Source organism: Pseudopipra pipra, chromosome W (assembly GCF_036250125.1).
Source record: "Pseudopipra pipra isolate bDixPip1 chromosome W, bDixPip1.hap1, whole genome shotgun sequence".
Lineage (NCBI taxonomy): Eukaryota > Metazoa > Chordata > Aves > Passeriformes > Pipridae > Pseudopipra > Pseudopipra pipra.
In genome coordinates this window covers 21,274,899-21,298,459 of record NC_087580.1, presented here as the reverse complement: position 1 = coordinate 21,298,459, position 23,561 = coordinate 21,274,899, and the positions used below count along the sequence as shown (strand labels likewise).

General features: G+C 54.3%; 1 protein-coding gene and 1 long non-coding RNA gene across 2 annotated transcripts in view; one reads left to right on the top strand and one right to left on the bottom strand.

Moving 5' to 3' along the window:
• Window positions 1–23,561, bottom strand: part of LOC135405718 (uncharacterized) — a 239,892-nt gene that overhangs the window by 17,438 nt on the left and 198,893 nt on the right. The window lies entirely within an intron of this gene.
• LOC135406346 (zinc finger protein 16-like) lies at window positions 5,344–6,353 on the top strand (the record flags this gene model as incomplete). Its single annotated transcript, XM_064640753.1, has 1 exon — window positions 5,344–6,353. A coding segment is annotated over one exon (978 nt), but the record flags the coding sequence as incomplete, so codon positions are not given.

Here is a 23,561-nt window from a genome sequence, read left to right as displayed (position 1 = left end):
TGGGGGGGTCCAAAGTGGGTTTTGCGGGTCACTGGGAGGGTCTATGGGGTCGTGAGGGGGTGATGAGGTCTCTGAGGGGATTTGAGGGGACCTCGAGGAGGTTTCAATGGATCGAGTGGGGGATTTCAGGGGTTTTGAGGGGATTTTGTGGGGTCCCCTGAAGCTCAGCAATGGGGTTTAGGGGTTCCCCCAGCCCCAAGGGGAGGGGTCCTAGGGATGCCCCCCAAAATCTGGGGAGGGAGATGTACCACATCCGGGTAAGGGGATCCCTAGACCCCAGTATATCCCAATGAGCTCTCAGTGACCCTCAGTATGGCCCAGTAACCTCCCAGTGTCCCCCCATGTGTCCTGGTAATCCCCCAGTAACTCCCCAGTAACTCCCCAGTTCTCTGCCAGTGCCCCACAATGTGCCCCAGTTCCCTCCCAGTCCCTCCCAGTGCCCCCTGGTTCCCCCCAGTGTGTCCCAGTATCCCCCAGTAATCCCCCAGTGCCCCCCAAAGCCCCCCAACTGTCCCCAGTGTGTCCCCAGATGCCCTTGGCCTTTCTGTGAGCGGGGGGGGGCATTTTTGGTCCGAGGGTCCAGGGGGGGCTCCTGGGGTGAGATGGAGGGTTGGGGACAGTGGGGAGGGCTTTGGGGACAGTGGAATTGGGGGTGTCAAGGGGGGAACTGGGGACACTGAAAGGGTCTTGGGGACACGAGGGGGGTCTCAGGACTCACCTGCTCTTGGTGCAGGCCCTCCTCTCCCCCTCTAGGCCTCATTAACTCCCCCTAAAGGTCCCTCAACCCCCCCTTTTTTTCCTTTAATCCCCTTCCCCCCAGATACTTTTGACCCCCCAATGCCCCCAAGACCCTTTTAACTCCCCCAAATTCACCCAAAGCCCCCTAAAACCTCCCAAATCCCCATCCAACCCCCCCCCAGATCCCCCCAAATCTCCCGCAGCCTCTCCCTCAAATCCCTCCCAACCCCCCCAAAGAGGGGTGCCACCTGGCACCCTGGGACAGGAACACAGTGGGCTGTACTGGGGGCACTGGGCTGTACTGGGAGGGCACTGGGGGGGCTCAGGTGTCCCAGGATAGATCTGGGAAGCAGTGAGGAGGTACTGGTCTGTCCTGGACTGTCCTGGTCTGTCCTGGTTTGTACCCCAAATCTCCAAAGCCCCTCCCCAGCTCCCCCAGGACCCTCCCACACCCCAAAGCCCCCCAGGCCCCTGACTTGGTCCTGCTGCCCCTTGAGCATCTGCAGCTGCTGCAGAACCAGGCATTTCATCAGCAAATGTGCAGGTGACACCAAGCTGGGGGTGTGTTGATGTGCTGGAAGGCAGGAGGGCTCTGCAGAGGAACCTGGCCAAGCTGGATCCATGGGCTGATTGCAAGGGGATGAGGGTCAAGCAGGCCAAGGGCCGGGTCCTGCCCTTTGGCCACAGGAAGCCCCGTCAGCCCCCCGGGCTGGGTCCAGAGTGTCTGGAGAGCAGGCAGGCAGAAAGGGAGCTGGGAGTGGGGATGGGCAGGAAGCTGAACAGGAGGCACAGTGTTCGCAGTATGATGTTAGAAAAGCAAGTTAAGTTCTGGGAGGGTTCTAGGAAAAAAAAGAAGCCCAGAGATCAGTGCAGGCAGGCAGCCCTCAGCTTGCACCTGATGTCCCCTCCCTGCAGGTTCCTGTCCTTGAGCCCAGGCCCTGAGGTGAGGCTGAGAAGTGGCGCGGAGGTGAGCCCAGAGCTGTCCCTGAGGTGAGGCTGAGAATAAGTGCAAGGCAGAGGTGCTGCTGAGGAAGGAGAGCCCCGTGGTGGGGAAGGCACAAAGCTGTGTGTGCCCATCCCCGAGCAGGTGCTGTGTCCATCCCCTGTGTGCCAGGTGAGCTGGGGCTTTGCTGCAGAGCTGCGGGCGCTGATTTGAGCGGCTGCAAGTGCTGAGATGGTGGGCACCCAGGAACACCAACTGTGCCTGGCCACGGAGCCTGCAAGGAGGAGCAGAGACAGCCCTGGCAGTGTGGGGGGCCAGGTTGTCCCTGTGCCTTCCCCTGCAGGCCCTGGCTGTCCCTGCTGGGCCCCTGTCCATCCCCATCAGGTCCCTGCCCGTCCCCCCGGGCTGAGCTCCCCCCAGGAAGTGCCGTGGAGCTGAAGCTGCTGCCATCCCCCCCCTGCAGCCGCTGCCCCAGGCAAGGGAGCAGCAAAGGCAGGGCCAGGAGCAGAGGCAGCAGCAGGGGAGCCCTGGGGGGGCCGGGAAGCTCTTGTGTGGGGCAGGAAAGAGGCGCTGGGCACGAGGCTGGGGCTGTGCTGAGCAGGCCCAGCCCTCACATCCCCCCAGCCAACGCCGGCTGCCCGGGGGGCTTGGGAGGGACCCCCAGCCCGTGTGCCCCACACTGAGCTGGCAGAGAGAGAGCCAAGGGACAGGGATGTGGGCAGGGCCCCGGGTGAGGGACAGGCAGGGCCATTGCAGGGCCATGGTGAGGGCACAGCCTGTGGCAGCAGAGCTGCCCAGGGCCGGGGGCAGCCGGGGGTGTTGGGACCAGCCAGTGCTGGGGCCGAGCAGAGCACGAGGCCTCTTGCAGAGCCCTGGAGCAGCCTCCCACTTGCCAGCCCCGCCCAGGTGGGGTGACACTGTCCCCTCCCTGCAGGACACTGCCCCAGAAATCTTTGGGGGGGCCTTTTGTGTCTATTGCTGGTTGCTGATTCCTGCTGGGGACCTGAGGGACCCTCTGCAATCCCATCCATGGGGCACAATCTCCTCTGCAGAGCTCGACTCACTGCAGACTTTGCAGGGAAATCTGTGCTGGCAGCTGCATCCTGAGCCCCAGGGCAGTTTGTATCTCCGAGTGCTGGTCCATCCTGGGGACCCAAGGGCTCCTCTGCCATTCCATCCATGCAGCAGGAGTCACCCTCCTGCCCTTGACTCCCTGCAGAGGAACAAGTGCCATCTCTCTGTCTGGGAGAAGCCAGATGCTGCCCCTGGGCCATCAGAAGTGGTGCTGAAGCCTCTTTCAGCCCAGCCCCTGGTGCAGTTTTCTCATCCCCTCAGCGAGTGCCCGCTGCCCCAGCCAGCACTGACCAACCAGGGCGTTTGGCACACTTGGATTGGTGGTTTGGAGAAGGAGTCCCAGGCTGGCAGGGGGACAGATAAGCTTGAGGAACAGCCCTGGCGAGGTGCCTGCACTGGCAGGGGCCAGGGGATCGCTGCCCTACGGAACCAGCTGGAGCTCTGGGTGAGTGCAGGATGGAGCAGAGCTGCAGCCCAGGAGGAGCCCACACCGGACCAGGGGACGCCCAGAGGAGGTTGAGAGCCCATGGGAAGCCCCTGCAGAGCTGTGGGAGCAATGCCCTGGTTTCCTGGGCTGCCCCCCACCCCAGTTTGTTGGGTTTAAGTGCAAACTGCAGCAGGGCCGTCCCTTGGCAGCAGCCGGTGCCGTGACACAGGCTGGGAGATGTGCCAGCCCAGGAGGGACTGAGGGCAGGGGGTTCGTAGGGACCATCCAGCGCCCCTCGCTGCCCACGAGGGCTGGAACGGCCCGAGGGAGCGGGGGCTGCGGGGGCCGCTCGCCCTCCCGGGCAGGGAAAGGCCCGAGGGACCGCCCGGGGGAACCGGGGGCCCCGCCCGGCCCCTGCGCCTTCCCCGCCCGGCGCTGCCGCGGCTGGAGCGCGGCGGAATTCCCGGCACAAAGAGGCGGCGAAGGCGGAGCCGCACGGACACGGGGGGCTGCCTTCTGCTCCCAGCGCCTCTTGGAGCCGAGCAGTTGCTGGAACTGGACAGGGATGGCTCAGCAGACTTGTCTGGGCACTGGTGGTACTGGGAGCCCCCCCAGCTGTGGGTGAGGAGCTCTCGGATGAGCAGGGGATGGGAAGGGGGAGGTCGGTGGGAAAAGGGGGGTCAGAGGGGACAGAAGGGGTGGTGGGACCCCAAACTGAGTGGGAGAGGAGGGCACCCACCAAAAGTGGAGGGGGAGGGGCACTGAGGTTTGGGCGATGATGGGAAATGGGTGGGAGAGGTCAGAAGAGTGGGGAAAGGGGAGGGTGGGACCCCCAAACTGAGCATGAGGGGGCTGGGGAGTGGGGGGATGATGTGAGAGAGGGAGGAAAAAAGTGGGGGTTGGGACCCCAGAAGTGATCCTGGGCGGGCTGGGAATTGAGGGGACCATGAAAAGTGGAAGGAACAGGGAGAAGAGTGGAAAAGGGGAGGTGGTCTGGACAGTCTGACAGTCCCATGGGAGTCTTTGGGCACAGGGGGGTTGGCAAAGGGGGGTGTCCTCCCTGAGCTCCCAACTTCCTCTGGGGTACTGGGGCTGCTGGATCCAATGTTCTCAGGGCACAGACATTTCTTTGGGCCAAAGAGCCCTAAAACACTTGGCACAGACCACACTTTACCACCACCTGTTCTCCAACTACTCTGCTGGTTCAGAGCAGCACAGTAGGACAGTGGGGACCCCTGGGATCCCCGGGACAGCAAGGTGGAGAACCTGGAGAGGGGGAATGTCTGGGAACGTGGCACCCTGAAGGTGAGAGTCAGAGGAGAAGGGACCCTTGGGACTCCCAACACTCCCAGCATCCCTAAATGGGACCCCCAGCATCCCAGACAGGGGAGACCCTCTGAACCCCAGAGGGGAGAGACCAGAGAGGGGGAACTCCTGGGAGAGATTTTTGGGCTAATCTTCATATTTTAGGGTACTTTTTAGCTGAATCTCAACTTTTTGCAGTTTGGACAGGCAGGAGTTTTCTCACTATTTCTGAGGAGCTTTTGCCTGAATTTCGATTGTTTGGGTTTTTCTGGGCTGAATCCTGATGTTTTGGAGGTTTTTATGGACACAGGATGCCCGATGAGTTCTAGAGATGGACTTGGGCAGGAGGAACCCCCAAGCCAACACACTCAGACCTTGTTTTCCCCCCCCATCAGGATTTCTCCTTCCCAAAGCTTGGGCAGATGAAGGAGGCTGTGAGGAAGAGGAAGATGCCTTGGGCCCCCCAGGCAGGTGAGGAGGCAGTCAGTGCCCCTTTGGGCGGGTGTTGTGCTGGCTCTGTCAGCCAAGCATGGCCCCGGCTGCAGGACAACCCCGCTGGCGCCGCCGTCCTGCCGGGGCCGGAGTTGGGGGGATGTCCTTGGCCTTCCCTGTGGGCTGGAGGCAAATCCCCTCCCTGTCCTTGTTGCTTCCTGCCCCAGGCCCCGAGCTGAGGACGGAGAGCCCGGAGGACAAATCCCCCCGGCAGAGCCTGGTGGGAGAGGCCGTTTTGAAGGGCTCCCCGGCGCAGGAAGGCAGCGGGGAGGAAAAGGGCCGGAGATCCCCCCGCAGGAGGGGCTCCAAAGCCAGCCCAGGGTGCTCTGAGGAGGGAAGAGCCAGCCTGTGCCGGGAAGGTGGCCGGAGCTTGAGCCAGAACTCTGAGCTGGTGGTGCCTGAGCAGCCTCCCAGCAGGGAGAAACCCTTCAGGTGCTTGGAATGTGGGAAGAGCTTCAAGGCCAGCACCACCCTCCTCATCCACAAACACATCCACACTGGGGAGCGGCCCTACACATGTGGGGAATGTGGGAAGAGCTTCAAGTGCAGCTCCAACCTAGTCCGACACAAGCGCATCCACACTGGGGAACGGCTGTACACGTGTGGGGAATGTGGGAAGAACTTCAGGGACAGCTCCACCCTCCTCACCCACCAGCACATCCACACCGGGGAACGGCCCTACACGTGTGGGGAATGTGGGAAGAGCTTCAACTGCAGCTCCAACCTACGCAACCACTGTCGTGTCCACACTGGGGAACGGCCCTACACATGTGGGGAATGTGGGAAGAGCTTCAGTGACATCTCCACCCTCCGCAGCCACCAGCGCATCCACACCAGAGAGCAGCCCTACACGTGTGAGGAGTGTGGGAAGAGCTTCAGTACGAGCTCCAGCCTCCTCGTCCACCAACGCATCCACACTGGAGAACGGCCCTACAAATGCTTGGAATGTGGGAAGAGATTTCAGACCAGCTCACATCTCCTCCTGCACCAGCAGACACACACGGATGAGAGGCCCTTCCGCTGCACCGACTGTGGGAAGGGCTTCAAGCAGAACTCCACCCTTGTCACCCACCGGCGCATTCACACCGGGGAGCGGCCCCACAAGTGCTTGGAATGTGGGAAGAGGTTTCAGACCAGCTCAAATCTCCTCAGGCATGAGCAGACACACACAGATGAGAGGCCCTTCCGCTGCACCGACTGTGGGAAGAGCTTCTGCCAGAACTCCTCCCTTGTCACCCACCGACGCATCCACACCGGGGAGAGGCCCTACAAGTGTGGGGAGTGTGGGAAGAGCTTTGCCCAGAGCTCTACCTTGACCAGACACCAACAGACCCACCGGTAAGAGAAGCGCCTCGAGTGCCCCGACTGCAGGAAGAGCTTTGACTGCTGCTGCTGCTGCAACTCCATCAGCCATTGAAGGACCCCGTTGGGTGATCCACAGGGACCCACGTTGGATACAGACCTGGCTACCCTTGTTCCAGGTGATCCATGCTGGGCACACCCCTGGTGACCCGTGTCCAGCCCCTGTCCCGACCCCTCTGACAGTGAGGGTGACCCAGGGTCTTGTTAACTGATCCCTTGGGGAAGATTGCAGTTAGTTTATCTCTCTATCTCTATATCTATCTATATGTAGGGTTCAGTTTAGATCAGTTTTGTTTCCCTGTAGAGTAGGTTTGGGGCAGTTTTGGCTCCTGTCTATAGTGATCTAAAAGCATAAAAATAACACTTCCTCTCTCTGGCTCCAAGCCCAGCCTGTCCCTTCCAGGGGTGGATGTTCTCCCCCCTTCCCCGGGTGGTTCCTTTGCCCCTGGGCAGCAAAGCCCCCGCTGCTTCTGCAACGGGAGAGTGTTGGAGCCGTGGACCATTCCAGTCTCTCCCAGCTCTGCACCCCAAAAGTCGAGCGGGATCAATGTGTCCCCTCAAAGCGGCTCAATCCCGTAGCAGTTCATATTCCAGGAAGAATGCCAAAGGGCATCCTGGGACTCATAGTCCTTCTGTCTCTGTCGCACGTGCGCAGTGAAGTGCTCGGATGGGAGTGCTTGAGGAGGTCCCATGTCACCGTTTGAAGTGTCTGTATAAGCTTGTGTTGATCTTAATAAAGCTAATTGGGTTACTGCACCCCCGTGTCGACTGGGTTTGTGCAAGACAAATGCTCTAAATGGCCGCCCCAATTGGGACATTCAACAGGCATCGGTAACCAGAGGCCAAAGGCCTTGGGACATCTTGCCATGGCATCCGTCCTGATGGAATTCCAAGGAAAAAGGAAGAGCTCTTTGACAAATCGTGCGCATCAGTCACCTCTGCAGAAACAGGACAACAAGGGAAAAAGGACAAAAAAAGACAAAAGAAGAAAAATCCGGCTTCAGCAAACAAGAGGTGACCTATTAGGATGGGAGGGATGTATTCCCACCCACGAGGGGAGGTGTTCCCCAGAAATTAAAGAAGAAGCTGAAGCCATCAGCCAATTCTTAAAAACGCTGGACAAAGACGTAGCAGAAAATAAACCGTTGGCACTCTTAAATTGGATCATCACAAACGAACCGGCACCTCCATCAACCGGAACCCATCAGATACGATCTTGGCGAGGAATTGGAAACGGACTCATCAAAAAAGCGAGTTCTGGAGGCGTTGGAGGCATTTAAGAACTGGGCTGCATGGAAGGAAATAACGATGGCCTTATATGCTCGCTACGGGGGAGCAAATCCAGCCGCAGCAATGGGCCCTGCTTCCCCTGTCCCTCCTGCAGCCCCTGCTGTAAGGGGGGTACTTTTGAATTAGATGATCAATGGAGCACAGAGGCATGAGAACGGGATCATATTAGGATGTGAAACCAGCTAGAGTATGGTACAGTGTAACTTCATGGCACAGGCTAATTGGAAGGTCCATTGTGCTTTTTAGCAAGTCAGCTTGATATCCCCTATTATCAGAGCTGAGTTCTTCCTTGGTTTTGCTACATATTGCAAGATAGATACATCTACCCTTGAAACACAGTGGTAGAGGTCATCCATAGGGGTGAGAAAGATGATGATGGGAGGAAGATGATGTGGGCAGGGGTCGCTGGCCCCTTGCCCTACAAGTGGGGCAGGCACAGACTGTTGCCATGAGGTGATGATCAGGCGGGGTTTGGCTGCCATTCAGGCATCACCTTATACTGGGTACTGGCCCTACGTGGTGTAATGTGGAACTGATAAAATGGGGTGTCAGAGCTGCTGAGCTGAGCGATCCTCATCCTACCACCGAGACTGTGTCGCTCCGCAGGGACGCCCGCTAAGCACGGGCACCGACCAGCTGCTGCAGATCCTGACAGCCCTGGCCTGTCTGTGTGGGTAAGCACAGGTTATTGACAGGAATCAACTGAGAGATCATACTTTTTAATATCCCTTTAGTGTCACTTTAATTCCCCTTTCATTATTGAATATTGTCATAGTGTTTCCCTTTAATTTCCCTTTTTACTAACTAATATCATGTTAATAGTTATCCATAATATTGTGTTAAGATCCCTTGTTTGGTATCCCTTTACTATCCCTCCTTTTCACTAGTTAATACAATATTAATGCTGTTCGTAGTATTTGTTTTTAAGGCCACACAATAAGATGGTTATTTTGTATCCTTTTTAGTTCTTGATTCACTTTGCTAAGTTTATTATTATTATTATTCTCACCGTAATAAAAGATATTTTGTGTGTTTGAATATTTCTGGCCCTCGTCTTTATTCCGGACATGTATCCAAATGAACTGTTACAGTTATATACAACTGAAATATATATATAGAATTTCACAAGGAAAAGGGAAAGGGAAGGGGTAGGGAAAAAAGGAACAAAACCAAAATAAAATATATATATCCTGATCAATAGCCCAAGATCTAGCAACTAAAAGAATTAGCAAAGAATACCTTACTACTCTCCTTGGGACAATGGAGAGTCACACTGGAGCAACTGCCGGCAACCTCCACCTCCCAAGGTCAGCAAGGCCTCACCAGGCCTCACTCCCCAGCACGACAGACTCAACAGCAGGGAACCTGCACCTCCAAAGCCACCAGAAGGAAAGAGAGCAAAGGCCTCTCCTCCTTTCTTCTTATAGCCTGGCTTATGTAAAAATTGTAGGGAATACTGGGTAAATCTGGGCCATTCCTTGGTTACAAACTGGTCACCAAGGAAGGCCTAGACCAAACTACCACAACCCACAAGGATCCTCCAGTCCAATTCCTACCCTGCACAGGACCATCCCCAAGGGTCAAACCATGAGCCTGAGAGGATCATCCAAACACTTCTTGAGCTCTGTCAGCCTTGGTGCTGTGCCCACTGCCCTGGGGAGCCTGGTCAGTGCCCAAACACCCTCTGGGGGAAGAATCTTTGTCTAAAATCCAACCTAACACAACTTCAGGCCATTCCCTGAGGTTTAGTCCCTGGTCCCCCCAGAGCAGAAGCTCAGTCCCTGCCCCTCCTCTGCCCCTCCCCAAGAAGTTGGACCTGCACTGAGGTCTCCCCTCAGTCTCCTCTTCTCTAGCTGAACACACCAAGTGCCCTCAGTGTCCTCACACGCCTTCCCCCCAAGGCCCTTCCCCATCTTCCTTGCCCTCCTTTGGACACTCTCTAATGGCTCAATCTCTCCCTTCCATTGTGTCCCCCCAAACTGTCCCAATGTTGCCCGTGAGGTCCCTTCTCTCAGCAGGAGCTGATGGCTCAGCCCGTGACTCATGGCTGGGCCAGGGGCTCTCCAGCTGCCCCTGCCCTGGCCTGTGACAGCCCAGCACAAGCCCCTTTGGTTCAAAGAGGCCCTGCAGTGTCACAATGGCCTCTTGATTCCATGAGGCCCCACGTGTCCCAGTGGCCACTTGCTTCCATGTGTTTCTGTAGTTGCCCAGGATTCCTTTTTTTCCATGAGGCCTCACATGTCACAATGGCCCCTTGATTCCAGGAGGTTCTGCCCTGTTCCAGATTTCCATCAGTTCCATGTGGCCCTGACATGTCACAATGGACCCTTGACACCGTGAGGTTCCACAGTCTCCAAGGGCATTTTTGTTCCACAAGGCCCTGCAGTGTCCCAAGGGCCACTTGATTCCAGGTGGTTTCTCAGTGTCACAAAGGCCCCTTGTTTCCACAAGGTTCTGCAGTGTCTCCTTGTTCCCACTGTTCCATGAGGTTCTGCAGTGTCACACTGGCCCCTTCATTCCATGAGGTTCCACAGTGTCCCTGGATTCCTATGGCTCCATGAGGCCCTGCAGTGTCAGACTGGGCCCTTGATTCTCTGAGGTTCCACAGTGTAACAATGGCCCCTTGGTTCCCTGAGCTTCCAAAATGTTCCTGTCCTTTCATGAGGGCCCACGTGTCAAATGGCCCCTTGGTTCCACGAGTATCCACAGTGTCCCAGTTTTCCTTTGCTTCCATGAGGCCCTGGAGTGTCACAGTGACCCCTTGGTTCCATGAATTGCAGAATGTCTTGGAGCTCCTTTGGTTCCACAGGGAGCTGCATGTCCCAGTGTTCCCTCCTTGCTGGGATGTTCTCCACAATTCCTTTAGTTCCATGAGGCTCTGCAGTGTCACAACTGGCCCTTGACTCCATAAGGATCCAAAAAGTCCCAGGGTTCCTTTGGCTCCATGAGGCCCTGTAGTGTCACAATGGCCCCTTGTTTCCATGAGGTTCCACAGTGTCCCAGAATTCATTTTTTCCATGAGGCCGTGGACTTTTACTCTGGAGCCCTGATTCCCTGCAGCCATGCTGTGTCCCAATGGCACCTTGGTTCCATGAGATCCTACAGTGTCCCAGGGTTCCTTCTGGAGCAGGAGACCCTGCAGTGTCACAGGTGCCCCTTGATTCCATGCTATTCCACAGGGTTCCTCTGATTCCATGAGGCCCCACAGGTCACAAAGATCCCTTGATTCCAGGAGGTTCCCCAGCGTCCCAAGGGTCCCTTTAGCTCCGTGGGGCTCTTTGACATCCCGTGACCTCCCGGCTCTTTAGGAGCCCTGAGAACTTCACCAGGGGGAAGTGCCGGATTCTGCCCTGGGATGGGGCAACCCCGCATGGACGGACAGACTGGGAAGGAGAGGCTGGAAAGCAGGGCCGGGAAAGGGCCCTGGGGGTGCTGGTGGGTGGCCAGTTGGCCCTGAGTCAGCAGTGCCCTGGCAGCCAGGAGGGCCAAGCCTGTCCTGGGGGCATCAGGCCCAGCATGGCCGGCCGGGCCAGGGAGGGGATTGTCCCGCTCTGCTCTGCCCTGGGGCGGCCTCACCTGCACCATTGGGGCAGTTTGGGGGGACACAATGGAAGGGAGAGATTGAGCCATTAGAGAGTGTCCAAAGGAGGGCAAGGAAGATGGGGAAGGGCCTTGGGGGGAAGGCGTGTGAGGACACTGAGGGCACTTGGTGTGTTCAGCTGGAGAAGAGGAGACTGAGGGGAGACCTCAGTGCAGGTCCAGCTTCCTGGGCAGGGGCAGAGGAGGGGCAGGCCCTGAGCTCTGCTCTGGGGGGACCAGGGACAGGACTGAGGGAATGGCCTGAAGTTGTGTCAGGGCAGGGTCAGGTTGGGTCTTAGACAAAGATTCTTCCCCCAGAGGGTGTTTGGGCACTGACCAGGCTCCCCAGGGCAGTGGGCACAGCACCAAGGCTGACAGAGCTCAAGCAGTGTTTGGATGATCCTCTCAGGCTCATGGTGTGACCCTTGAGGATGGTCCTGTGCAGGGCTAAGGGTTGGACTGGATGATCCTTGTGGGTCCCTTCCAACTCAGCACATTCTGTCATTCTGTGATTATCAACCCTGTGTTCAGCACAAATCCAAAACACAGCTCTGCACCAGCCACGGGGAAGAAATTTAACTGTACTCCCCCTGAAACCAGCACAGCCTTTAGGGGCTCTCCCAGAAACATCCCACAGTCCTTTTGCCACCTGGAACCAGTGACTCTGAGTTCCTGCTTCCCCAGCCCCAGGGATGGTCTCCTTGTCTGCTCATTCCTCCACACTCTCTTTTCAGAGATGGCATCTTAACCAGACAAACCCCTTGGAATAATTTACTTCTAAGTCTTCATTTCCTTTTTGGTTAATTAGACAGTTCTCAGAAGTGTATTCCAAGTGAATATATTGTATTAAAGAAACAATGAGAAAACATTTCCTTTTTTATGTCCCGTTTACTTTTTTTCCTGCTTAAACATTAATATCAGCAATCCCCAGTCGATATTGATCCTGGGCAATTCTTAATTGTCTGAATAGATAAGAAAATCAACACCCTCTATGTCTGAGAATCCATCAGACTTTATCCCTATCCCCACCCCACCATTCCCTCATCAAACCCCTGGCACTCAAAGCAGCCTTGGGCAAATCTGAGCTCCCTCCACTCAAGGCTGGACCTGCAGGTTTCAGCTCCTTGGCACCAACTCCCACCTGCTTGGCTTGGAGAAAGAGCTGCCTGAGACACAGAGGGATGTTCATTTATTGCCAGCAAACAAAAGCAGAGGAAGGCACAGCTCAATAAAAACCCAGAAATCCTTCCCCTGCTGTATATTAAGTCCACATGGCCTGCACTGAAGTCCACTTTGCACAGTAGATAGTCTTAGACCAATGGCAAACCCCTTCTGTGTCAAGCACAGATCCCAAGATCCCCCAAACACTCCCTGCCCCAGATTCTGTCCATATTTGCCCTTTGCACACAGTAAATCACAGATTGTGTGAGTCCTTCCTCCGTCCACAGAGGGAGGAAAAGAGAGAAAATTAATTAAATGGTCTGTTGTACAGAGCTAAATCTGCTCTCATTCCAATATTCTGGGCTTACAGGACCTTTATCAAACACCTTCTGCAGCATCTGTTCACTGGGCAAACATCTGTGTGGATGGCCAGGCCCAAGGAGTGGTGGGCAATGGAGTTCCAGCCAGGGGTGTTCCCAGGGCTCAGCACTGGGCTCAGGGCACTTCAATCTCTTTCTCAAGGATCTGCACAAGGGCATCGAGTGCAGCCTCAGGCAGTTCCCAGGGCACACCAAGCTGGGGGGAGTGTTGATGTGCTGGAGGGCAGGAAGGCTCTGCAGAGGGATCTGGACAGGCTGGATCCATGGGCCCAGGCCACTTGGAGGAGGTTCAACAAGGCCAAGTGCCGGGTCCTGCCCTGGGGTCACAACCACCCCAAAGCCCTGACCATGCCCTGCAGCTGGTCCCCACAGCCTGTCCTGTGTCCTTAATCCCTCCATTTCCAAAGACTCTGTGGCACAAGGGAGCTGGCAGCTGCTCAGCAGCCTGTCAAGTGCCACCCCATGGTCCTGCCCTTGCCATTGCACATCCCACATCCCAGTGCCCCAGGAAGAGCCCTGAGGAATGAGGCAGGGACAGGATCTGCCTTGCCAGGGGCTGGGGGTCAGGGATTGGCCTGCTGGAATAAGGAAACAAGTCAAGGTTTGTTCAGCATCAGAGCCACCTTTCCCTTGCTTGTCCATCCTTGGCATCACTGTCTGCAGATTTCTGCTCTAACTGGAACCTGGGGACACGTTCTCAGTTGTGTCCCTCAGTGAGACTCATTAGCACTACAAGAAACTTCAGTGTTTCAATCTCACTTTGACTTGTTGAAAAGCTGTTTGAACTTCCTCTCAGGGACTGAGTCTCATGTAAACAACACCAAACCCCCCGAGGGTCATGAAATGCCTGGGGCTGTTGCTGTGCTGCTGAGCTGGGCCGGGCTCCTGGCACACAGGGAGCTCCTGGCAAGTGGGCAGCTCTGCAGAGAGACAGCTCTGCCCAGGAGCAGTTCCCCTGCACAGCCCAGCAGGGCTGAGGGCACTGCCTGCAGCACCCAGGGCAGGGGAGTGAGGCAGAGAGAAGTTAAAGGCTGTCAGACGTAGAAAGATGTTGCGACCTCACTGGGGGAGAATTTTTAACAGACCTTGGCACAGGAAGTCTGTTCATGCAGGGCAATGGGACTGCAGGTTTTGGAGTCATCTGGTAAAACTGGCACTGCCCACCAACTACAGATTCTGTAAGTGCAACTCTGAGAGCATGTGGAGTGTAGAGGAGGAGGACATGCTCAGAATTTCAGCTCCTTCCCAGAATATTTCCAAGACAAAGATTTTTATAAGGTTAAAGAAATTTCCTGAGACTGTTTCCAGTTTCCTACTCTTGAGGAATGGGAAGAAGAAATCATTAAGAAAGTATTAATTTTGCCAAGTCCCTGAGACATCTGAACTGCGAGTGCTCGGTCTGTCTGAGCTTCCTAATGTGCTTTCAGCTACTGCTCTGCCTATGGACAGCACCAGCATCACCTCTGCTGGACCCATCAGGACGAGTCTGAGCTGTCCTTTTTGCACCTGCAAATGGAATATGACCCCTACCAGTACAGCCTGTGGTGCTGGGGAAGGAGCTGAGTCCCCTTAAATCAAATGCCATCATAAGGACACTTGGCTGTCTCCCTGAGGTTTCCTTCCAAGCTGTGAATTCCGCTCCAGGATGGAAACCTGTCCCATAACATCTCCTTGTGATGTGAAACCCCTATAGCACAGTGATGCTATGACAGTGAAAATGCTGTTGAGTAGGGACCCAGCATTGGAGCTGAAGGAAGATCTCTGAGCAGATCAAAAGGCTGTCTGTGTGTGACATGGGGAGTGTCTGTGGGATACGGCTTTGACTTTGTTTAGATAAGTCCATGCTAACTGGCCTCTTACTGTCTTCTTCTCCTGTGTTGGAAACAAATACCCAGAGGCAGAAAATGCCCAACAGCAGCTCCCTCACCCAGTTCCTCCTCCTGGCATTGGCAGACAGGCGGGAGCTGCAGCTCCTGCACTTCTGGCTCTTCCTGGCCATCTCCCTGTCTGCCCTCCTGGCCAACGGCCTCATCCTCAGCGCCGTAGCCTGTGACCACCACCTGCACACCCCCATGGGCTTCTTCCTGCTCAACCTCTCCCTCACAGACCTGGGCTGCATCTGCACCACTGTCCCCAAAGCCATGCACAACTCCCTCCATAACACCACAACCATCTCCTACACGGGATGTGCCGCACAGGGTTTTTTCTTTCTGTTCTTCATGTTTGCAGACTTTTCCCTCCTCACCATCATGTGCTACGACCGCTACGTTGCCATCTGCAAACCCCTGCACTACAGGACCCTCCTGGGCAGCAGAGCTTGTGCCCACATGGCAGCAGCTGCCTGGGCCACTGGCTTTCTCATTGCTCTGCTGCACACAGCCAATACATTTTCCCTGCCCCTGTGCCAGGGCAATGCCCTGGGCCAGTTCTTCTGTGAAATCCCCCCCATCCTCAAGCTCTCCTGCTCTCACTCAGGCTACCTCAGGGAAATTGGCCTCATTGGGGTTACTGCCTGTTTAGTGTTTGGTTGTTTTGTTTTCATTGTTTTCTCCTATGTGCAGATCTTCAGGGCTGTGCTGAGGATCCCCTCTGAGCAGGGACGGCACAAAGCCTTTTCCACGTGCCTCCCTCACCTGGCCGTGGTCTCCCTGTTTGTCAGCACTGGCACATTTGCCTACCTGAAGCCCCGCTCCATCTCCTCCCCATCCCTGGATCTGGCCCTGTCTGTTCTGTATTCTGTGGTGCCTCAAGCAGTGAACCCCTTCATCTACAGCCTCAGGAACCAGGAGCTCAAGGATTCCATAAGAAAAATGATGACTGGATGCTTTTCAGGAGCAACAAAGAGTCAGTTTCTGGTTTGTAGCATTCAGAAGGGGACTCCTTAATGGCCCAGCCTTCCTGTTCACATTTTTCGTGGAGGTCATCGGGTTCTTCTTGCAGTAATATTTTCTGTGCAATGAAATATTATTATGCATCTGCCTTTTAATTTACTGTCTACCCATTGAATTTTACCCAGAGAAGTATAAATGATGAATTGTTCTCTCTAAGTATTTAAACAAAATAAAGGACCCTGCAGTGCCTTCTTTGTCCAAGACCCTTCTTCTCAGATGTTCCCAGAGGACAGCACACTGCAGGACAGGGGGTATTTGCAAAGGGGAAGGGGACAATAATCCCAGCCCAGCAGCACTGCCAGGGAGCAGCAGGGCTTGGTCTTTGCAGAGCTGCTCTCTTGCCACTCCCACACTGTCCTCCTGAGCCCCTTTCTCAGTGTGAGGCCTGAGTGCTCTCTGAGCACAGTCCTGGGGGGTGGAAGCCCTTGGAGCACAGGCAGGGACAGGCCCTGGCAACTTGTAATCTCAAGTCCCAATACTACCTAAAATCACTGCTCCTCTCACTGAGAGGAATCCAGTGCTCTAATCCCAACCTCAACTGGACCTTGAAGGCAAAGCCCAAACCCAGAACTCCAAACTCTTATTTATACTCTAATGCCCACCCCATTCCCAAACCAGTATTACCAGTATGAAAAGCCAAGCTTTAATCCTAACCCAGCCCAAAAAGCTCTTCCCCTAATCATGAACCAGACACTGCCAGCAGAACAACAAACCTCCCAAAGTTCTGCCTAATCCCCACCCTGAGCTCTAAACCCCAAGCCCTGACCATTCAGCACCCCCACAGCCCTTGGGAGCAGGGCAAGGACCTGGAGGGCCCAGAGCAGGCCCAGGGGGTTGGCAGAGGAATGGGAGGTGACCTGGATCTGCTCAGCTCTGCAGTGACCCCCAGGAGAAGGGCCTGGGCTCTGGCAGGGATGTCCTGTGGCACAGGGGCTCAGGATCCAAGGTAAGAAGGCCAAGTGCACATGGCAACAGCCAGAGCTGGTGCAGAGACATCAGGGAGGGTCTAGAAATGCTGCTGGGAGGGGGTGGGAAAGCAGGAGGGGTGTGTGCAGCCTGCAAGGCCAGAGCAGCAGCAGGGCCAGGGCAGGACAGCCTGCAGGAGAGATGGCCAAGGGCTCTGGCAGGGCTGCAAGGCCCAAAGGCACCCAGGCCTTTGTCCCCTTGCCTCTGGCAGCTGCCTCTGCCACTCAGGCCACCACAAGCCACTTTCCTGGCAGGTTCTGCCCTTGGGTTCTGCCTCGCCCCTCCCTCAGCAGCCTGGCAGGGGTTGCCCAGTTTTGGCCTTTGTTGTTCCTCCCCCTCCCATCCCAGTGCCCCCCAAACAGCCCTGAGCCAGCCGGGAGGGACAGGATCTGCTGGGCCAGGGCCTGGGGCTCAGCCCTTGGCCTTTGTGCTCCACAAAACCAAGGCAGGCTTTGCTCAGCATTGCAGGGGCCTGCCCATAGCCTTGGTCTGCCTGCACTCCTGGCCTCCAAGGAGCTGCTCCAAGGAGTCCCTGGGGAGGCTTTGGCAGTGCCTGCCCTCAGTGGGGCCCAGTAATGCTTCAAGGCACTTGCAGTTTGGCTTCTGACTTCTTCAGCAGCTTCTTCAGTCTTCTCTCAGTACCTCAGGGTCATGGACTGGGCTGCAAACACACCGTGGGGCTCATTAAAATCCAGAAATCCCTCAGGATCTCTTTGTCTTCCTTTAATTGTCTTCAAGGCTATTTCAAAACAAGTCTACAAAATTTGTACTTTTTTTGTTTTAATTCAATGATGGATACCTTTCTGTTCAGAGGAGAGATGATAGAGGTGTTCTCCAAGTGATCTTGATGCTGAGTGTCTCCTCAGGAGATCCAGACTGACCTCGTATGATCAACCTTGCTCCTCACCCCCCACCTCAACAGTTCTGACATGGCCCATCTTGGACTGACAGCTGATGCAGCTCCAAATACACTGTGGGACCCATTAAAATACTGAAAAACAAATTATTTCCATTCCTTTAATTATCTTCAATTCTTCAAGAATTCAACAGCTAATTGGACTTGTTTTGTAGTTTAGCTAAGGAGGGAGATTTTAAAGTGGAAGTCATGGAAAATAAATATTTTTTGATGAATAGGAATGATTTACACAATGCCTTGGGCTGCAAGAGGGTCAGGGTGCAAAGGATTTGCATCCAAAGACAAGGGGGCAAAAGACATTAGTAGCATTTAATCATTCACCAATTGAACAGTTATCAAGTGGTTCAATAGCATGTGCTATAATTTTAACAATGACTGAATTATAGACTCACAAGAACAACATTCACCCCACAGTCAATTCACACCCAGGCAGAGATGTGTGGACACATCAATAGCTGGCTGTGGAAAGGTCCCTCTCCCAAATTCTCCTGTTGTCAGGGAAACACTCCCACCAATCCCTTTGTGTTTCCCACCAGACAAGGGTCCCAGCTGGAGGAGTGTTTGTGGAGGGGGATCAGAATTGTCCTGGCCATCAGCGCCGCTCTTTGGAGTGTTGCAAACTGGAGGGTTCCTGAGCTGGGAGAGGCTGCCAGAGGTGTCCCACTGAGAGGGAGGTGCTGGGGAGCTGCCAGGGCCTCCCTCAGCCCCGCTGGGTGTGGGCTCACAAGGGGACTGGCTTTAGTTATCTGCTGAATTTCCATCCTGGGGTCAGGAAGGACTGGAGTTTCCAAACTATTTGGGAATTGTATCCAAACTGTTCCATTTGGGCTACAATTCAGGTAGGGAATGTTCCAAGGCTTTCATGGGATGACTGATTATCCTGTGTTCCCAAACTGTTCCACTCTGGATTGTTCCCACCTGTATCATCCAGGAGCACCTGGTCCAGTCCATGGACACTTCCCCACAGCCCTGGTCCAGTCCAGGGGCTCTTCATTGCTCAGCTGGTTTGGTCAAGGCTTGTCAGGAGCTCCTGAGATCATCGACCAGGCCTGAGGAGAATGGGGGGAAGATGCACCACCACAGAGGCTTCTAAGAATGATGGGGACAAACTTTTTGTAGGGCCTAGATATGGTGTGATAGGACAAATAGTTTTCATCTAAAAAAAGGCAGCTTTGAAGTCGATATAACCAAGAATTTTTTACACTGAGGGTATTGAAACACTGGCACAGGTTGCCCAGAGAGGTGATGCCTCATCCCATTCAAGGTCAGGTTGGATGGGGCTCTGAGCAACCTGATGTAAATGAACATGGCCTTGGTCATTACAGGGGAGTTGGAATAGAAGAACTTCAAAGGTCCCTTCCTACCAAAACTCTTCCATCATTCTACTGGAGCCAAGGCTGACAAGGATCACCCAGGTTTCAGACCCAGCTGAGCATCCCCTTTGATGGCCCATCTGGCAGCTCTGCTACAAAGCTGCTGCAAAGAACCTCCAGACCTAGAGGAGCTAAAGGGCTTTGCTGCCTGGGGGGTCTCTGCCACCATGGAGGGCCTGGAGGCTTCAGGTGACTGATCTGCAGGAAGGACAAGGTGCTGATGGAAATGTCCTTGGCTTTGGACATCCTGTGATCCAGGAACACTGTGAGAATCACTGGTCTGTTCCTTGGCTGCAGCATCAAAGGGATGACTAAGGGTTATCAAGCATTGGAACAGAATGTCCAGGGAAGTGGTTGAGTCAGCACAGAATCATAGAACTGTTAAGGTTGGAAAAGACCTCTGAGATCATGGAGTGCAACCATTAACCCAACACTGGCATCGTCACCACTGAACCATGTCCCCAAGTGCCAGAGCTCCATGTTTTTTGAACACTTCCAGGGATGGTGACTGTAAGACCCCAGGTTTGAGCTACGAGCTCAGCAAAGGGGTTTTACTTTTTAAAATATAAAAGGCACCAAAAATTTCTGCCCTCCATATATTTGAAAAGGGCCTTCAGTTCTTTTAATACCTTGAGAGAGATCACAAGGGAGAAGACACTGCACGGGTTTTTTCAAGTGCTCAAAACCCACATTTTTAATGGCAATCTTTAGGAAAAAAGGAAGCTTGGCAAAAGGTTATAGGGCAACATTCAACCAGAATAGAGCATTCCCCAAAGCATTAACTGATCACAAGCCCACCCATGCCAGTCAGCTGGATGGTTTATTGACACAAATAAACCGCTCGAGGGGCAGGACCTCCAATGCCATAGAAACCCCTCCCCCTGGGTTAGGAAACCTTTGGAATTCAGGAGGTGTTCCAGTGGAGCATGAAAATGAACAGCAGCTTTCCCAAAGCCCAGAGCCAAGCAGAACAAAGCCCGGCCCCATCAGTGGCAGAGCAAAGGTCCCCCATCCCTGTGTCCCTGTGGCCGCTGAGGCGGCAGCGCAGGCCCGAGGCGGTGCCGGGTCCCGGTGCAGCCGGGGCAGAGCGGCGGCTGCGCGAGCGGCAACCCCGGCGGTGAGTGCGGCAGCCCCGTGGGAGCGGCGGCTCCGGGCACAGACGCCGGCGGCAGCCGCTGTGGCGGCGGAGCAGCGACTCCGAGGCGCTGCAGGAGCGCCGGCTCCGCTCGCAGGCGCCGGCAGTGTTGGGAAGCCGGTCCCGGGCGGCTGCGGGGCAGCGCAGGCCAAAAGCGGCAGCGGCGGCAGCCTCGTGGCAGCGGCGGCTCCGGGCAGACACGGCCCCGCTCCAGCGCTGCCGCCTCAGCGGCGCTCAGGGGACGGCGCGGCGGCTCCGGGGGCAGGGCCGGGGACTCCCTCTCGGGGCAGCCCCGGGCACCAAAGAGGACCAGGGCCCGCCGTGTTCTCAGCTCGCTTCTCTGCAGTTCTCACGGCATCGGAGCACAGCAGGGGATGGGGAAATTGAGCTCAACCGCAACAGGAGCTCAGGGAACCGAGTGGCCATTGGGACACTGCAGGGCCTCCTGGAATCAAGGTGGGACACTGGGGAGCCTCTTGGAGCCAAGGGAACCCTGGGATATTCTGGAACATGGTGGAGTCAAGGAGCCATTGTGACACTGCAGGACCTCATGGAACCAAAGGATCCAAGAGACACTCTGGAACCTCAAGGAATCCTTGGCCACTGTGACACTGCAGGGCCCCATGGAACTAAAGGAACCCTGAGAGTTTTTGCAACCTCATGGAATTGTGATAAACTGAGAAAATAATTCGAGCTTATTAAGAGGAAACAGTGTAAGGTCAATATGACCTGGAGAGAAAAGAAAAACAAGTCGTAAAACTTAATTGGGCCCCTATAAAGAGATAAAACAAGTTACCTCCCTTTTACCTTGTGTAGGATTTATAGTGAGACAATTTTGTTTAGTTAGATAGATAATAGCACCTTTCTTAAAATTTATAACTTTGTATAGATAGCAAGCAAACATCTGCTGAATGTCTGATTTGACAATATATTATGGATGCTTATAGATAACATTCTTGTTAAGAAAAACATCTGTTGAATGTCTGACTTAACAATGTGTAATGTTTATGCTTATGTATAATGAATATTCATGAAGTAGCTGTAAATAAATGTAGAACAACTGTCTTCTTTGGGTGTGACAGGCGTTGGGAGTTGTTGGACCCCTTCCCTGATCACCCAGCGCTGAATTTGCTTTTATCATATAATAAAATTCTGATTGGAAATTGCCCGATTGGGTTTCTGTTTCTCACAGAATCAAGGGGCCATTTCTGGCAGGATGCTCTGCTCTAAGAATACCTAAACAATGGTCAGAGAATGCAAACAATTCAAGCTCTCTGTGGTGAGTTACTGCTGGTGTCAAGGTGCTGTTTTTAATGTTGAATTATGCTAAACCCAAAATGCTTCATGGAACTTCAAACTCATATCCTGCTTTTTGAAGCAGGATTTGACAGAGAAGCTGCTCCCTGGCCCGCAAATAGTTCCAGCAGTCAAACCCTTGATAACTATAAAAGCCCCATCCAACTTTCAGGTGGCAGATTCTTCCCCAGACTTCCTTGAAGTGTGTGGAGCTTCTGCCATGAAGCAGGGACAGCTCTTCATGGTCACTGCCCAGGGGTTAAGTGAAAGAGAGAGAACTACCCCCTGTTGTTGTGGGGTGAGTTACCTCAATCTCTGCTTCAGGATTGTTTCTTTTTGCTGGCTCTGATCCAATTCCTTTAATAGAATGACTTTGATAGACTGCACTGTCCTATCTTACACTGTACTACTAGGAGGTTTTGGCTTTTATATTGTGCCGTAAATAATTCTGTTTAATGTTTTTCCTCTGTTCTCTTGTCTGATCAATTGTCTGTTCATTTGTCATAATAAATAATTCATTTCATAGAAATATTTCTGATTTGCCATTACTAAAACCTACAGGACAAATTTAGAAAGCAAGGAGGTCCTTTCTGCACCTCGTAGCTCAACGAGACGGCTTCTGCCATCAACTTTGTCTAAGCCTTCCACCCCCCCAGCCCCAAGCCATGACACAGGGGCATGTCTTGTCCATGCAGTGCAAACATGGACTCCTGAGCTGGTCATTTGCTGTCCCTCCTTGGAGGGAAGAACAAGCCCAGTGGCCTGGGGTGAGAGGCCAGTGCTGGGAGCGGCGCTGGCTGTGCCAGGGCACTGCTGGGTGTCCCCACCCTGAGCACTCCCCCCCTTGTGCTGGTCACTGCTGTTTTCCTCTGCAGGGCGTTGTGTTGGGCACATCCTGGAGAGCAAAGTGGAAAGCAGATGGAAGCTTTGAGGCCCTGGCCTGAGGAGATGCCCCTGCAGGATGGCAGTGCTGCTGCAGAGGTCAGCTCTGTGCCAGCAGTGCCCGTGGCTGTCCCTGCCTGCAGTCCCTGGACAGTCCTGCAGCAGGACTGGCACCGACTGCCAGAGCACTGAGGCCTCCAACAACACAGGGCTCTGCAGGACAGGGTGGAAGGGAAGGGAGAGGAGGCCATGGAGGAGAAGGGCTGCTGCTCCCTGGCAGTGCTGCTCTGCTGGGACTCTTTTCTGGCCCAGCTCTGCACAGAGGCCCCGACCCTGCAGCTGCAGAGAAGTCAGAGAGGAAAGATGTCAGGCAAACAAGTCAATGCAGAGTTCTTTATTTGGTTTAAGCAAACAATGAGTACAATTTGTACAGCCTCTGGGCCAGGCTAGAAAGGCAAACACTGAATTGAAAATGGTGGGGTTTTATATATATAAAGATATATCTATCTATCTATCTTTATACGTATATATTTTTATATATAAAGATTTTTTGGTGTGAAGAAATTCTTACAAAAATAACACCTCTACCAGGAACAAAAAATAGAGAAGCTGTCGTGGGCCTTTAATGAAGCACAGAACAGTATTGGCCTTTAATGAGGAACATAACATGCAGAAGAAGGAGAGTTTATTGCTTCTGAAAAACACCCAGTTATCAGTTTCCTAAGGGCATCCTTGAGCTCCTGGTTCCTCAGGCTGTAGATGAGGGGGTTCAGTGCTGGAGGTACCACCGAGTACAGAACTGATAGTGCCAGATCCAGGGATGGGGAGGAGATGGAGGGGGGCCTCAGGTGGGCAAAAGTGCCAGTGCTGAGGAACAGGGAGACAACAGCCAGGTGAGGGAGGCACGTGGAAAAGGCTTTGTGCCGTCCCTGCTCAGAGGGGATCCTCAGCACAGCCCTGAAGATCTGCACATAGGAGAAAACAATGAAAACAAAACAGCCAAAACAAAAAGAAGCACTAACCACAATGAGCCCAATTTCCCTGGTGTTGGAGTGTGAGCAGGAGAGCTTGAGGATGTGGGAGATTTCACAGAAGAACTGGCCCAGGGCATTGCCCTGGCACAGGGGCAGGGAAAATGTATTGGCTGTGTGCAGCAGAGCATTGAGAAAGCCAGTGGCCCAGGCAACTGCTGCCATGTGGGCACAAGCTCTGCTGCCCAGGAGGGTCCCGTAGTGCAGGGGTTTGCAGATGGCAACGTAGCGGTCGTAGCACATGATGGTGAGCAGATAAAACTCTGCTGAGATGAAGAAGACAAAGAAAAAGAGCTGTGCAGCACATCCTGTGTAGGAGA